The sequence below is a fragment of the Buteo buteo genome, chromosome 8 (assembly GCF_964188355.1).
Source record: "Buteo buteo chromosome 8, bButBut1.hap1.1, whole genome shotgun sequence".
NCBI lineage: Eukaryota > Metazoa > Chordata > Aves > Accipitriformes > Accipitridae > Buteo > Buteo buteo.
In genome coordinates this window covers 9,435,872-9,451,266 of record NC_134178.1, presented here as the reverse complement: position 1 = coordinate 9,451,266, position 15,395 = coordinate 9,435,872, and the positions used below count along the sequence as shown (strand labels likewise).

Sequence of the window (15,395 nt, the reverse complement as noted above, 5' to 3'; positions counted from 1 at the left end):
ATGTACTGCAAAATTGTTTGTATCATCCTTGACAACACACCCATTGTACCACTACATGTGTTCAGTTCTGCTGAGACGAATCCTATCTTAAAGGTGGGAACTGTGATAAGACTGGCTACATTTCTTCTTTTGTGTTTTCAGGGCAGGGCAGGGTGGGTAGTAAGTAGCACCACTTCTACATTCGATGTTTCTTAGTATTCACAAAACTTCTTGTTAAGCATACTTCTCTCTACCCCAAATGTTTGTTAATTTAGAATGAAACTTTTAGAATGAAAAATTTTTCATTTTTCTGTGCTAATTTTACATTTACAGTTCAGGTAAGACTGGAACAGCCTTGATGTTTAAAACTGTGTATAATTCCTGTGAGAAGAAATATAAACTGGATTTAGAGAAGACCTTTAAGGTGTACCTTATCTGAATGTTTTAAATTACCTTTCATAGCCTAGCCTCGAGGACTAGTATTATACTAAAATAACTTCAAGTTTCTAGAGATGACAATAATAAGAAGAAAACACAAGTAACTTCACTGCTTACAAGTGGGTTGTTACAAAGAGCACAGGGGTGTTTTCCCTTCATGACGATCTCTATCAGTAGCATGGCAGGAATTGCATATCCTGCTACATGTTCTCTTGGACATGCACCCTTTTTTCCTCAAGCTAGGCATTCTGAAACGAGCATCCAGCAGCTAACTCCATCCACTATTTCAGGCTGACTTCAGAAACCCCACAGATGGCCAAGAAGTGACACTGATGACCATTATGAATTAATTTCATTTTCTTTATACCTTGTTAGTGCTTTACTTTAAAAGCGCACTTAGGGTTTTTTCTACCTATAAGGATTTTGTTGTTGCTGAAAAGTATTATTTTTAAGAACTTACCTGTTTCCCTATTTGGAAGGGGAAAAGGATTAGTTGGCTGCTGATTTAAGTTCCCCAGGCTTGCTCGCTAAGGAGTTAAGACAAAGACCAGTGCCAGCAGAAGGAAAACAGAAAGACCTAGCCCTTTTGAAAGCATGAGCCATTAGATCGCCCCAGCAGCAATGTGAAACTGCACTGTTTGTCACACTACTGTTTATATCTAGACACTAAAATCCTGGATTAGATACTTTAAAAGCGGGGTGCCAGGAGTATGTGATGTATGTTGTACCTATGTTATTCAATACAGACAAGATTATGTGGCAGGTAGGGAGCAGTAACCCAGCAAATATGTTCTCCATTACAAAGAACTAAAACAAAGAGTAATAAATGCTTTATGGTATGCTTTTCACCCAGTCTCTCTCAAGTACTAACTGTATTGCTGTGGGGAGGTAAGAGCTGAACTAGTTAATTTATCTTCAAATACCTATGAAAATGGACTCGCCTATACCATGACGACCATGCCTTAGATTGCCTGCATTAGGTTCCTGCTCTGTGGAAGCACTGAAATTGCTTCACTGATTATATAAGAAGACTAAAAAGACTAGACTGCAAATCAGGATGAAATTCAGGTGTTAAAGCATCAGTTTGATGTTTAGATGCCTGTTTTAGACATCACTTGGCCTCCAGCTCCACTCCAGAAGAGCAATGGTCTCCATTGATTCCTGTGTTACATCTAATAGTCCTATATGGATATTTCAGATTTAAGGCATTTAGGGCATTTAAAATAGCACTTTATGCTGGTGTTTAGAGACCCAAATTACTTCCTTATGTTAGTGATATAAATAGCTCATATAAAATATATCACGTACACTTTAAGTATTATGGGAACGTGATCTGTCTTTCAGCTGACTCTAGGTAATTGAATTTATTCTCTCCAACTCTCAGGGATGGATTTTACTGCATTTTCTGCATTCTTTTAAAATACCATGGTAGGATTAGGTAGCTTTTGAGGTAGGCCCTAAGTTGGGTGTGAAGTTTTGGGGAATGCTTTATGAAGAAATTAGCTACCTACTGAAAACTTGATCATAAAGGTCATGTCACACAGAGTGGTAGTTAATTAAAAGGATTAGTAGGCCATACATCTCTTACCACATAGGTCTGCAGAAGCAATATATTCGAAAAGTATGTTATTGCTAAGTAGCTTTCATCTCACTTGACCACAAGTAATCAGGCTCTCATCCACTTTTTAGACTTACACTTTCACACTCAGAAGAAAACCTCATAAGAATTTAATTAAAAAAGGAAAAGGAAAATACAGAAGTGTTTTTACAAAAGAAGAGGATTTGGGGGAAATATAAGTTCAGTAGACCTGAGGCAGCAGTGAGTAGAATAGTGATATTATATGGTTTATATAACCCATTGTTCTTGAATTCCTTAAAATAATAACTATGATCTATAATATTTCTATAGAACTTTTCATCTTTGAAATATGCTAATTAATCCTCAGAACATTGCTAATTACTCCTCAGAACAGTAATAGGTGTAATTAAAAATAGATAAGTTCAATTTTTTGATACTTTGGTTGAAATTATGGTAGGGTTGTTGGAAGATATGGGGTTAGATTGGGAAGAGATGTGGTGTTTCAGATATGTCACCAACATAAATATGATAGTGGAAAAATATGAGAGTGAATCAGTTTGTAAGGGAATATTAGAAGAAAGAGAAGCAAGTGGAGTCTTATAGTCCTGACCAGGTAAAGGTTATTTATGACCTTCTGTTCTTCCTCTGTTACCTTTTGATTTTTACCTTTTCCACATCCCTTCATCTCCTGCTTTTCCCAACACACATCCCCCAGAGACTCCGGCTTTTCCCAGCCCCTGTTATTCTGCCTACCTCAAGCTCATGCTTCATTGTTCTATATGTGATTTGACAGGTCATCATTCAGTGAATAAGCACTGATAAACCAAACAAAAAGTCATATATAAGCTTAATATTGCTTTTGTACTAAAAATAATTTTATTTTGTATTTTCAGACACAACCCGACCTCCAAAGAAAGATGAAGAAAATGGGAAAAATTACTACTTTGTATCACATGACCAAATGATGCAGGATATATCAAACAATGAATATTTGGAATATGGCAGCCACGAGGATGCAATGTATGGGACAAAACTGGAAACAATACGAAAGATCCATGAGCAGGGACTAATTGCAATACTTGATGTAGAACCTCAGGTAACTAATTAGAAGTATATTAAAATGGGACTCATCACAAATCCTTCAACCTTATTTTATTGAGATTTATTTCTTTTCATTGATTGCACAATAGATAAGTAATGCATACAGTAATGTGGAACAAAAGTCCCTGGAACACCAAGGTATCAATCTGTGAAGTAGAATTCTGGTAATCATCTGGTTAGAAGGACATACAGCAGAAACAAATTCATAGTTTATCTTGGTATGCAACCACTGTATCTTGAAAATCTACTTACTGTGTGACTTTTTACTATATTAGCCTCATGTCCAGTGAAACGTATCAAAACAAGTGATTGTCATTGCCTGCCAGGAGTAATGTTTCGATATTTTCAAAAATTTCTCTTTGATGCTGTAGTAGAGGGTAATCTTGTTCCTAACTGACTCTTGGCTCCATAGCACTATTGAGCATGGTCAGAAACTTTTGTGGTCAGTCATCGATATTGATCCTGTTTGCACAATGACCAGATCAGTGTTGTTAATTTATAAAATCCTTTCTGTGTTGCGGTATTAAACTTTTCAGAAGAGGGCAGGAAGGAAAATCAGGCTCTCGGGAAACACCAAGTAGTTTGTTCATTCATTATATAAAATCTTCAGTGGAAAATTCTGATATGCTTCCTTTGAAATATCCATGTAGTCATGATTCTCAGTTCACAGGGATGTGTTTATATGTTTTGTTAAGTGGAACAACGTGAATCTGGACAAATGTGATGTTTATTATTCTAGCGGATTGAAGGAAATGGGAGGAAAGACAAATTAAAATTGTGACCAGTGTTATCTATTTAAATTTGCTGCCTTCTTTCTTCTTTGTGAATGGATTCAAGAAGTTCAAATTCATTAAGAATTTAATAACAGAAATAAGATACCTGACTAAATTATTTAGGACAGTTAACATAGGATGCTGGTGTGGTGCTGTTCTGAAAAATAAAAGCCCACATTTAACAGTTTTCAGGGAGAGCAGCATTTGTAGTTAGTTCAAATGGAGCAGCTGTTAAAAGCAAACTCTCTTGAGAAACCTTTTCAACTTGCATTATTCAGAAGTATTACAATTCTCAGAAGCCATTTTAATCTTTGTTAGAATATATTTACATTTGGTAACAGCTGCCTTTGCTACACTTCCTCCACTGTCTGGCAAGCCTCTTTCTTAACCAGCTTCCTCATGCATCCATCTCAGCTCATTAAGGCCAGCCTGTTTGTGGACTTATTCCTCGTTATGTTACACCACTTGCCTGTTTTCCCTTGTGTACTCTTAGTTATGTGAGGTTTTTTGACTTTTACATACAGGGTTTATCTCTTGTTTAGAGGAGGTGGGCATAGATGACATATATATATATATATGTATAGGTGGGTTTCAAGCAGCAGAGGTTAAAACCTCTTTATCTTGGGAAAAGGATGGATTGTGGGGTTTTGTTTGGTCTTTTTTTTAAAAAAAGAAAAAACTTTGGAGAAGACAGGAAGTGGAAGGAGCAAAAACAGACTGACCTTTAGTAGTCTTTATTTATCTTGTCCATTCATTTGAGTTCAGCTGAGGTATGTTTACTTGCTCTCCTGCACTTTAGTCTAGCTTGGATCTGTACCAGAGTTTCACGTATGGCAGCTCTGTGTGTCACTCAGTAAATTATGACTAGGTCAACTTTTTAATGAGAACTCTTTGCACAGATTCGGTTCAGGGGGTTGGTGCTGCATTTACTGTATTAGTGCTAGGCTCACTTTTTTAAAACTTCACTATGCTTACTTTTTAAAAACTTTGAACCTTTCACATCACATTTTCATTTGTTTCAGAAAATAATAAAAAAGTGTTGGTAGGTAGAAAAAGTCAGAAAAAATCATATTCTAGTCAATATTTATTCTAAAATACAGTTGGCTCTTTTCCCTATTTATGGCATGAGTGAATTTTTTTACCTGGTGTTAATCATTTAGTTTAAATGAAAACAGAATTCTGCACTTTTTGAGACTGTATGGGAAGAGCCTCTCTGAAAATGCTAAAGCTTTCATTGTCTTGAAAACTCTCTTTAATTAAGGATTAATACACAGTTTGACCACCAAAAATGTAAGATAATGCAAAAAGTTAAGTGTCTGTATTACTGAAGTCTTGACTCCAGATCAGTTAAAAACAAATACCAGCATTGGTAAATCAGGATTTTGTATCTCTTGCTTGTGTGACTAAACTTATTCGCATTGATTGTTGAGGGGTTCTTCTAAAGTATCTGATTTTTTTTTCACCTAGGCATTGAAGGTCCTGAGAACTGCAGAGTTTGCTCCTTTTGTTGTTTTTATTGCTGCACCTACGATTACCCCAGGCATTAATGAGGTATGGCATGTTGCAATCTAATGTCCTATCAGAGACAGAATTAAGGATGAGATTCAGATATGCAGATAAGACTCTTTAATTGTTTCCTTGTCTGTAAATGGAGGCAGAAAGACAGTTGTATAGCAGCATTATTAAGTTGACTGAGATGTGTTTATTGTTTATTAACTGATTTTTCTAATTCAAAATATGAACTTCAAGTTGAAATATCCACATGACATATTCTAAAAATACATATTCTTTTATTTCATTCCCTGCCCTAGCTCAAAGATCCATTTCCAAATCCTCAACAAATCATTAGCACAAATTACTCAATTCTGAGCTGCAGTGCTAGCACTAGATTACAGCTGACCTGAACTGAAGAAATGGGGGGGTGTGACTGTGTTGTCATTCCGCCTTTATCTTTTAGTATTTTTTCTATGCAGCAAATATATATCAGAAATAGTCTTATTAATTTTGAAGACTGTTCTCTAAGAATTGGAAGCTTTGGCCAAAGGGGTAATTGCTTGTGGAATAATGTTAAGTATTCGTGGAGGTCCACATCCTGAATTTCCTACTTAGTTTTTATAGAGTATCCACTCTGCAGATTGCTACTGATTTCAAAGATGGTATCAAGCAGTTCTGGATTTAGCTCACAGCAGGGCAAATGGTATTTATACAAACACTTTATCTGCTCAGCCCTTTTTAAACCATGATATTAAGGTATTTAATCAATTGGATTTGACCATGAATCTGTTCCAAATCTCCTAGATGTCTCCTTGATCATGCAAAAAATAAAGTCAGAAGCCCTGTCTCTACAGCCTGTTTCTATAGAAATGTAATTACAGTATCATAAGTATGAAACTGTGACATCACTGCAGAGGCTTGCAGGAAAATAAGGAATAAGACTAACATATTTAAATGCAAATGCCCTGAATGATTATTAAAATAGCAAGTGGAGAGTGAAAAATTCTGGCCTTGAGCTGCAATTTTACTGGTAGCTGAGGCATTCTACTAGTTCACTGTTGCTGAAGGGAGTGACTCTCTCTAACTTGCTTCTGGGACGTATACTGCCAGTCTGCACTGGCCACGGCACTCACCAGATCCTTTAGTGAGCTACTTTAGCTCTAAATTGGATTTTTGTTAGTTTTCAAGCAGCTCACAAAAGCTCTGACAAGCACCAATGCCAGAACAAGCAGTGAAAGCGTATAGCCAGGAAGAGAGAGGGGAAGGGGAAGAAGGCACTTTTAACTTTCACAGCAGTAAGTTATGTCATTTCACTGTGTCTTATCGACCCATACCCTAACCGGTAAATGTCACGAGCGCACAGACGAAGGTCTCTCAGAATATCACAATTTGCTATGTTAGTGAAGTGACAGTTTGTCTAACTGCTGGTGTTGGCATATGCTGTAAATCAGTACGATCTTGAGAAAATACTAAAATTTTATATTCTACACTGAATTTGCCTTTATGCAAGCAAATGGCATGGCATCACTTAAAAAATAGTTAGAATCGTTCTTTGGATGTATCAGGCAAGCATTGTGCTTACAGCAGCACTCGGGCAGCCAGATACCCTGTGGAATTATGCAATCACCTGGGTTTGTTGCCTCCATACCTGTGTATCAGCTCCCAAATAGTCTTCCTTGGCCTCACTCATCTGTCAGCGGTACTTAACTTTTAATCTTCCAGCTGTAGGATATAATGCAGAGATATTTGGGACAGTTCATACGAGGGAGAAAATATTCTCCGTGGTACACTAGGAAGAGGACAGAAATGTACCTTTTATAGTAGCGGTGGGGAAATATTTGTTCATGCCAAAGAAGTATTAGTAGAAGTAAAGTATTATGTTCTAAATATTTGCATTCATGCTGTAAGACTGTGTCTTTATTTTAAGCTCTTGTGACTAAAGTCTCTGTGCGTGCAGGGTTTCACTCAGGCACATGAATTGCTGAACTGAGGCCACACTTATAAAGCATGCTAATTTATGAATTCATTAAACTTAAGGAAAGGGAGGGGCAGGAAATGTAATAGCAACAGACCTTACCCAAATACAGGATGCTATTTTCCAAGGTTTGCTGGGCTGCATGAAGGGAGATAACGCCAATTGTGTCTGTGTGTTAGCAGCCTGCAAGGCAGCAAACAAGGGTGGAGAGTGTGTGTTTCATATTTCCCATTCATGCTTCCTTTTTGAAAGGTTCATTTGCATAATGAGTATCCCTTTCTGTTTATCCTCTTATCCTGTTTTGTTTATTTTACTTACACTTTTTGAGAACATTTCTGTAAATGACTGTCCTTTTTTTTCCCCTTATGTTTTCTTAAATTTCATCTTTGCTTTTCTTTTCATTTTCCTGCACTCGTACTAATTGTACATAGCTGCCAAAATGGTGCAGAAAATTGCCTGTAAGTACCAGCTAGGGGCTGACAAGGTAGTCCTGGTTATTTCAGTAGTTCTAGAATGTAGATATGCTCGTTCCCATTCAACATTACTTTCGCCATTGGAATAAAAATTTAATGTAGTAATGACTTCAGATATCTGCGCTAAAGTTATCCACTAGTAAAAAGAAACTAGAGACTAAAATTTCTACTCTTACAGCTGTACATCTGAACTCTGTGGTAAAATCAGTGCAGAGGCCTGATCTTAAAAGGATCTCTCGAGACACTTTAGCCTATCACAGACCACAAAAAATATCTCAATAATCAAGGACCACACAGCAAGAGTTAAGAGACAAAATATTATGCTTTCCAACTGAATATAGCAGTGCACTATGAGCAATTCTGCAAAGCACAAAACCGATTTAAATCATATAGGAAATCTCCCAGAGTGTACCCACCTGTCTAATCTCAAAGGAAACAGATTATTGCTGTGCAAAAACAGGGGGAGGAGAGAGCATATCAGGAAACACTGAAGTAGTTCCTCTTTCCTCCAGCTGTTTTCTACCTCCCGTTGCCCAGACAGCAGCAATGAGGAGTTGACAGGCTCCACTTTTTTGATCTAAATCTTTATTGAGCCATGTGTAAATCTGTACTGAGCCAAATTCATCTGAATTTTTAGCTATGCTTCCTCCCTTCCTACAGCCAAAGAATAAAAGGAATTTTTCTTAAGGAGTTCGCAGTCCAACAGCTGTTTAAATTGAGGAGAATTTCTTTCTGTTGGAGCAAAATTGGCAAAGGCCGGATGGTGTGTCTATACAGTGTTCACAGCCTTAGAAGGGATTATTAGTAATTTGTTAGGCTGTGATTTGACTGTCACGAGCAGCAGCTATTGTCCTACGTAATTTAGGACGAAAAAACCCAGCCCTCAGAGACTGAAAATATCACTGGTGGCCATTGTACACGTGGGAGAGATTTCGTGGATAACAGCCGTGTTTCACTCCTTTCTGTCCCAGCTGTGCTGCAGGAGGAGAGAAGATTAGGAAAGTGAACTGAATTCTAGTGACAGGAAAGAAAAGTCTGTTCCAATAATGGACACACTGCAACTAGACCCACATAAAATGCCTATTACTGAAATTACTGAAGTTGTGGCGATTCATTTGTCTGTCTGCAGCTAGCTGAACCTTTTGATACATACCTTCTTTCTTGACACTATTGAGAGCGCAACTGCTGGAGAACTTTCTTCTTGGAGAATAATCTGGGATGTTCACTATTCAAAATTTAATTAAGACATTTTAGAGAAATTGAGAGGAACTTACTAGAGCAAAAATTTTGAGGAAGTGTTAGCCTCGAAGATGAACTTTGGCATTTAAGACTTACAGAAGAAACACTTAGCCAAGTCTGATATGGTGTTGAATGTACAAATCCCAAACTTAATACGGCCCCTAAAAGTATATGAAAGAAGTAATGTTTTACATTTCCAACAGGCTAGGAAATCCAGATATTCCAAAATACAACCCACTGTGATCCCAGTAAAGTTGGATCTAGGAGAAGCTAAGTCAGAAAAATATTAAAATGTAATGAATTCTTGAAACTCTTAGTTTTGTGACATCTATGTGTGTAAGGTAAATATTAGTATTCACTCTACCTACCAGTTGTTGTTTTTAAGATGAGATAGCTGTAAGTTTTTCAGATTTTTATTGTCAGTCACCATAAGATGCTTGAGTGAGAAAAGTTCATTCTTGTAGGTAAAGGTGACACTGTGGGGAAATCTGAATAGCAGTTAAAAAGCTACATATGAGTTAACAGTTCTAAGGCTTCATGGGGGTTTTTCAGATACTGTTAGCCTTGTGCCATGAGATTAAAACTCTTTTAAAGGTGCAATGTGATTTTGCTAAGACTGGCTTTAAATATAAAATTAGTCTTAGCTAGATATGTTTAAAGCACTGAAAATATTCTGCTTGACAGTTATGATTTTTTTTTCCTTTGTAGGTTAATTTAAGCAGAAAAGTATAGATCCTCTGCTGACATAAATTGATGTCTCTTTTGGAATCTATGAGAAGTTGGCAGTTTACCTAACTAGGTTTTTGGCTTAAAGACACTGGGCCATCTGAAATGTTCCACAAAAATATTTAACATTAGTATTGATCCATATTGTCCAATTTGTCAATACCATAAATTAAATTTGCATGCACTGGTATTTTCTGTGGAAGTTCCAGACATCGCTGGCGATGCGTAATGGTCCATACAAGGAGCATCCCTTGTACGAAAGCGCATGTGAGGAGTATTTGTCTGACTTTGAATGAAATCTGTAGTGATTATCAAGTGAAGGCAACATCCCCCCTCCTCTGAGGCTGCAGCTTCAGGAGAGAAGCAGAACTGTAACTTTGGTACAGAACTTCTTCTCCAGAAGTGGCTGGTTTCATAGCTACAGGGAAGGAGAACTGTCTCAGTGCAGGTTGTTCCCTTCAGAGGACCTGAAAGCTGCTGTTCCACAGCTACTTGTCACTGTGATTACAAATACTTGGAAGTTTAAACAGAAAAAGGGGGAGTCTCTTACTCTGGGAACAGTATTTATCAGCTAATAATTTCTTTGAAAACAGCTATAGGCACTGTGTCTGTACTTCCTGCAGCCTAAAACTCTGTTATAATAAAGTGTATCCCAGTTGATAGATCAAGAAGGGTGAGTGACCCTATAGATACTTCAGAGCAGCAGGAGTCTATACTGTTCATATGTAATTTTGCCCCATATCCACCCCAAACCTGTGGGGCAGGAAGGACTTGATTACTTTCCAGTGGCTATTTCAAGATTCCCGAAAGCAGCAAATTATTTTATTTTTTTTTTAAATTTCTAAGGGAATTTGCAGGAAGAGAATTCAAACTAAAAATGGCCGCAGAGCCGTAGCAAGAAGCCTTTTGCAGTCCCGCGCTCTCAGAAAGGCAGACCTCACTCACAAAGCCCATCGCTGTAGCGTTGCTGGCTGCAGAGAGCGCAGCAGCACGCCCACCCCGTAGGATGCGGTTCTTTCTGTAAGGACACTGACACGAAGCCACGGAGAGCACCCGTCTGCCAGCGCTGGCCCTTCTCGAGCGCGGGCTGCGTGGTTCGTCTTCAGGATCTCGCCCTAAGAGACGCTGGGAATGGCGTGCTCTGAAATAGGAACCGCAGAGTAATGCGGAGGGAGAATTTCCTTATCGGTAAATGAGTATTAAAGGAAGTAGATCCGGCAGACTGATGTTGAACAGAAAACATGACCAAAACCGGGAACAGCTGATACCTGACAATACACCCTCTCCTGTTTCTCTTGTTCTTACCTGGACATAGGCCCAATAGCTCATATTTGTGCACTTTGTACGTTATATTCATATATGGTCTCCGTTGCTCATGTCTGTGCTGCTTTTCTAAGCTTCCATCCTCTGCCTCGCTTTTTTAACGCTAGGCTTGTGTTTTGTCTCACGTAATGTCAATAAGTGAGTGCTGCTTGAATGTCGGCTTCCAGAGAGAAACTGTCCCATTCTCCCCTGTGATTTCCATAGACGTAGGTGGGGGATCTAAACGACCTAGGCCTCCCCAAGGGTTTTTGGCCCGTTTCCTTCTCTGTAAGCAACAGTTAGAAAGCTGTTGTAGAAGAGTACGAAAGGATCCAACTTCTCTCTCTCCCGTTTTCTTTTCTGACCGCCGAACAGGACGAATCTCTTCAGCGCCTGCAGAAGGAGTCCGAAATCTTACAGAGAACATATGCACACTACTTTGACCTAACAATTATCAACAATGAGATTGATGAAACTATCAGGCACCTGGAGGAAGCCATCGAGCTTGTGTGTACAGCCTCACAGTGGGTCCCGGTCTCCTGGGTCTACTAGACCGGTCATGAGAGAATTGAAAAAAAATCTGTCATTACTGGGAACCACCTCATACATGGAAAACCTCTTCGTTATTGACCTTGTGTCAACAGGTCTTGGCCCCTAGAGACTACCTAGATGTAGTGTGACCTAAAATATAATTATTGTCATGTCCGAATAGATAGGAGGAGGGGAAAAAAAAATTAAACACTAATTTAAAGAGACAGTATCTTTTTTTTAATCATTTCTCCTAAACTTTAATAAACTGTATCTTTAAATATATGTATTATTCAGTCCTTTGGAATGTTATATTTTTGGAAATCATAGCTTTTTATTTCAAGGGCCCCTAAAAACTGCACAAAATAGATGCTGCTTTCTATAATCTATTTTAATAGTAATAATAATATGATTCTGTTACCTTAACTTGGGGGTGGAACACTACATTCTTTTTAGAGTCTGATTTTTTGATTGGAATACTTTGCTTTCCTTTATTTATTTGAAGTAATTAGTCTAGTGGTTACAAAACAAATTCATAAATTTTAAAGGCCTTTTTTCGCTTTTTTTTTCCTAGGATAGTATTTTTAAGTACTTCTGTGTAACATCCAGATAATGTGATACTGTCTCTTTGAAGAACTCTGTAAAACTTTTAGAAATTTGAAATTGGGTCTTGACTCTTAATGCATGTGGACAGTCGCAAGCGTTCATGCCGTTGGTGTATCTGTGTTGATAAAACCTGTAATCTACAGCAAAGTACATTCCGTTCATGGGAACACGTACCCAAGGGAATAAAGTAAAATATTATTCTGACTAAGTTGTAAACCTATGCACATCCCTTGCATTTTGGGCAACTTTATAAAAAAAAAACTGATTTTTATTAATAATAATCATGTAGTGAAATGTGTTTGTAATTTTGTCTCAATTTAATTTGTTGTAAGGTGGGAGGGGGCAATTACTGGTTTCACCATTTCAGATCTGTGTTGTCTGAGAGTATTAACGTTTTAATTAAGTTTAAGCAAAGAAATGCTGATTTTTAATATGTATGTAATTGTTTAAAGATGCACACATTTTAAAAGAAAATACTGTGCAATGAAGAAACCAGTTTAGGCATTGCGATAAACTGACTATTCCAAAAGACTCATCTACAACAGCCCTGTAAATTCCTTTAAAAATGGTAATTGACTCTACAGTCTGACCAATTTTTTTTATTTTAAATATACTTCCTTTTATGTGTTCAACAATTAAATGCTTTTGGGTCCTTCATTTCATCGCAGGGAGTTTTAAGAGCAAATCAGTGACTCATGCACGAGAAAAGGTTTCTTAAAGTCCGTTAAGCGAAGGCCCTTGTAGGGCAAAGCCCGTAGTCTGTTCCAGGGGCTCTGCTCCGCCTGTACTACCAGCACAAGTTCAGCTAATTTAGAATTAGAGCAGAGCCTAGGAAGAAGATTTAATCGTGTGGTGACCTGGTGTTTTGTTTCCCTTCTTCATGCTCTCACTGGCCCTGATGGTTTGCATTTTTTTCTGAAAATGGTTAACAGAAGCAAGCATTGCCACCTCTTTTTAGGTGTCAGAAATACGATGTTCCTTAAAATGATTTATCTTCAAAGCTCGGTTGGCTGTGCTGTTGTATAGTATGAAGTCTAGTGTTTATATTAAAATGATGCAGTGTTCTCGAAGGATTTATCCTCCAAGTTGAACTATCAGCTGTAACTGATCTGTGGGCTGTTCCAGTTGTTTGGCACCACTGCACATGTAATCAGAAAAGGTTCTCACGGTTGAACCTTTACCATAGGGGTAATTATCATAAAGTGCATAGGTCGTTACTCCTACTGCAGGTCGGGTGGTCAAATCTCTGTTCTTGTAAAATCCTTAGGCAAAGTCTAGGTCCAGCTAGGCATCCCAGCCAGCCAGGTCAGGCAAAAGGTGTTTATTTTGTGCAGCATTCTCAGCACAGCCTGCAGCCCAGAAGGGAGCGTGAGCCGCCGCGTTACCCCACCTGCTGAACCCCCTTACGCTACAGCTGGAATCACAGTTGGGTGACTGCGTCCCAAAACGAGTACTGTAACCGAGTCCCCTGAGTTCGTAGTTTGTGGAGTGCTGGAAACTCACCGGTGAGAAACGATCTGTGCGGGCCAGCGAGTAAGAGGGAACCTGTTGGAGTAACAGTAGCTGCTCATCTGTTCTGAATTTAGCCCCCGTAAAAGGGGATAGGTGCAAACTGTGAAGTATGTTATTTAGTGAGTAAGAGGTAACGTTTCAAGTAGTCGTGCCGTGTCATTTTAGTGCCGGATGAACCTTAGCAGGTGTTCCTGTAGATCAGCTGTTGCGGTGGTAGTATTACACACCAGCTGAGCTCATCCAAGTGACAGTTTCATTCTCTCTCAAACTACCTCTTTTCCCAGTAAAGCACAAAGATGGGAAGACCTGCTGAAAATCAAGCAGTGGAGTGTTTCTGATGTTAGAAATACAAACTTCTTCTCTGGTAAGCATTGGTATCTGACTTCAGTGACACATTCTTCATCTCAAATGTTTATGATATTAAACAGGTAAAGTAATTTTGATAATTCGGCTATAGTCCACCATAAATGTTTTGACTACACACTTTTGACTCTGTTAATGTGAATTTCTTGGAGTTTCTGTGTATCCAGCCTGTAAAGAAAGAAAACTCATGAGGCCCATGAGGGTGCTTCTGCCTTACGTAGATGACAATAAGTAGTGATTTCATGTAACTAATACACTTTTCTTCTCTAAGTGGAGCTACCATTCAGTTAATACTGCACAGTAGAAAGACTAACTTGGAGAGTGTTGTTTCTTTTATTCTCACTGTATAGCCTTTTATCAAGAGACAAAACCTGTAAAGCACGTCAGCTAGCATACTGTCCTGCCTCCTCTTTACCACAGACTGTTTTCCTTGTAGGAACCTTCCGTAGCAAAAGATTAACTTGGAACCCCCCCCTAGGCTTTAAGCACAGCCGAACCACGCAGCCCAGTGAGCTCCGTGAACCGGTTTCAGCACCGGCCCAGGAAGCGCAGAGCAAGCCCGGGACTCCTCAGCCTGCCCGACCCACGCCTCCCCTGCCTCCTGCCCTGCCCAAGCCCTTCTGATGCGTCTCTGTTATCTGTGTGGTACGTAGAGGGCAAAAGGCTGCCATAAATTCAGCTGGAAGCTTCGCTTGCATAGCGGAGACTCATGCAGGTGCAGAGCTAATGTTGTGATTCTTTTTTTTTTTTTTTTTTGATCTCCAACTGGAGAAGGGTCCTCCTAGTACTGTAAATATCACCGCATAATTTAGAGCACCTCTTGGACTTCTCTAAATTTATGCTGAATGTGACCTCAGAAGCAGCCCTGGGATTGGGAAGAAACAAATATTTCTGTTTGCCCCTTTTATACTTTATTTTTGTACAGGGGCTCATAGATTTGTAAAGAAAACTTGATCTTATCAGTATGCTGCCTCTCAGTCTGACTGATGCCTGTGATTTCAAGGTGTTAAGTTGGTCCAATAAATGTTCATTAACCTCTGCTTCCATTTACTTAATAAAAGTACACTAGGTTATTCAATGTCTCAGAGTGGTAAGATTATTGCATGGAAATGGTAACCTAGTTTAGACAATCCTGGCTGGTGTCATGCAACCCACAGCATGCAACTATTGAAAATCCGAGGGACATTTTTAATCTCATCACTAAAACTGAATTATTCCGTATGTTTTAGCATTGGTTTTCTTTTTATTTGATTTGGGTCAAGAAAGATGCTGTGCCACTAGCCTCTAAGTGAAAACACCGCTACCTG

The 15,395-nt window shown here is 38.7% G+C and overlaps 1 protein-coding gene across 4 annotated transcripts in view; it reads left to right on the top strand.

Moving 5' to 3' along the window:
* Positions 1-13,983, top strand: part of CASK (calcium/calmodulin dependent serine protein kinase) — a 223,155-nt gene extending 209,172 nt beyond the window's left edge. For 2 of the 4 annotated variants that reach the window (XM_075033580.1, XM_075033578.1), the window contains 3 exons: positions 2,890-3,092; positions 5,338-5,421; positions 11,455-13,983. In XM_075033580.1, coding sequence (XP_074889681.1) covers positions 2,890-3,092; positions 5,338-5,421; positions 11,455-11,631 — 464 coding nt within the window. In that variant the 3' untranslated portion in view covers positions 11,632-13,983. The remainder of the gene's footprint in view (positions 1-2,889; positions 3,093-5,337; positions 5,422-11,454) is intronic. The other 2 variants (XM_075033582.1, XM_075033581.1) reach the window with 2 other exon arrangements.
* The last annotated feature ends 1,412 nt before the right edge of the window (positions 13,984-15,395 follow it).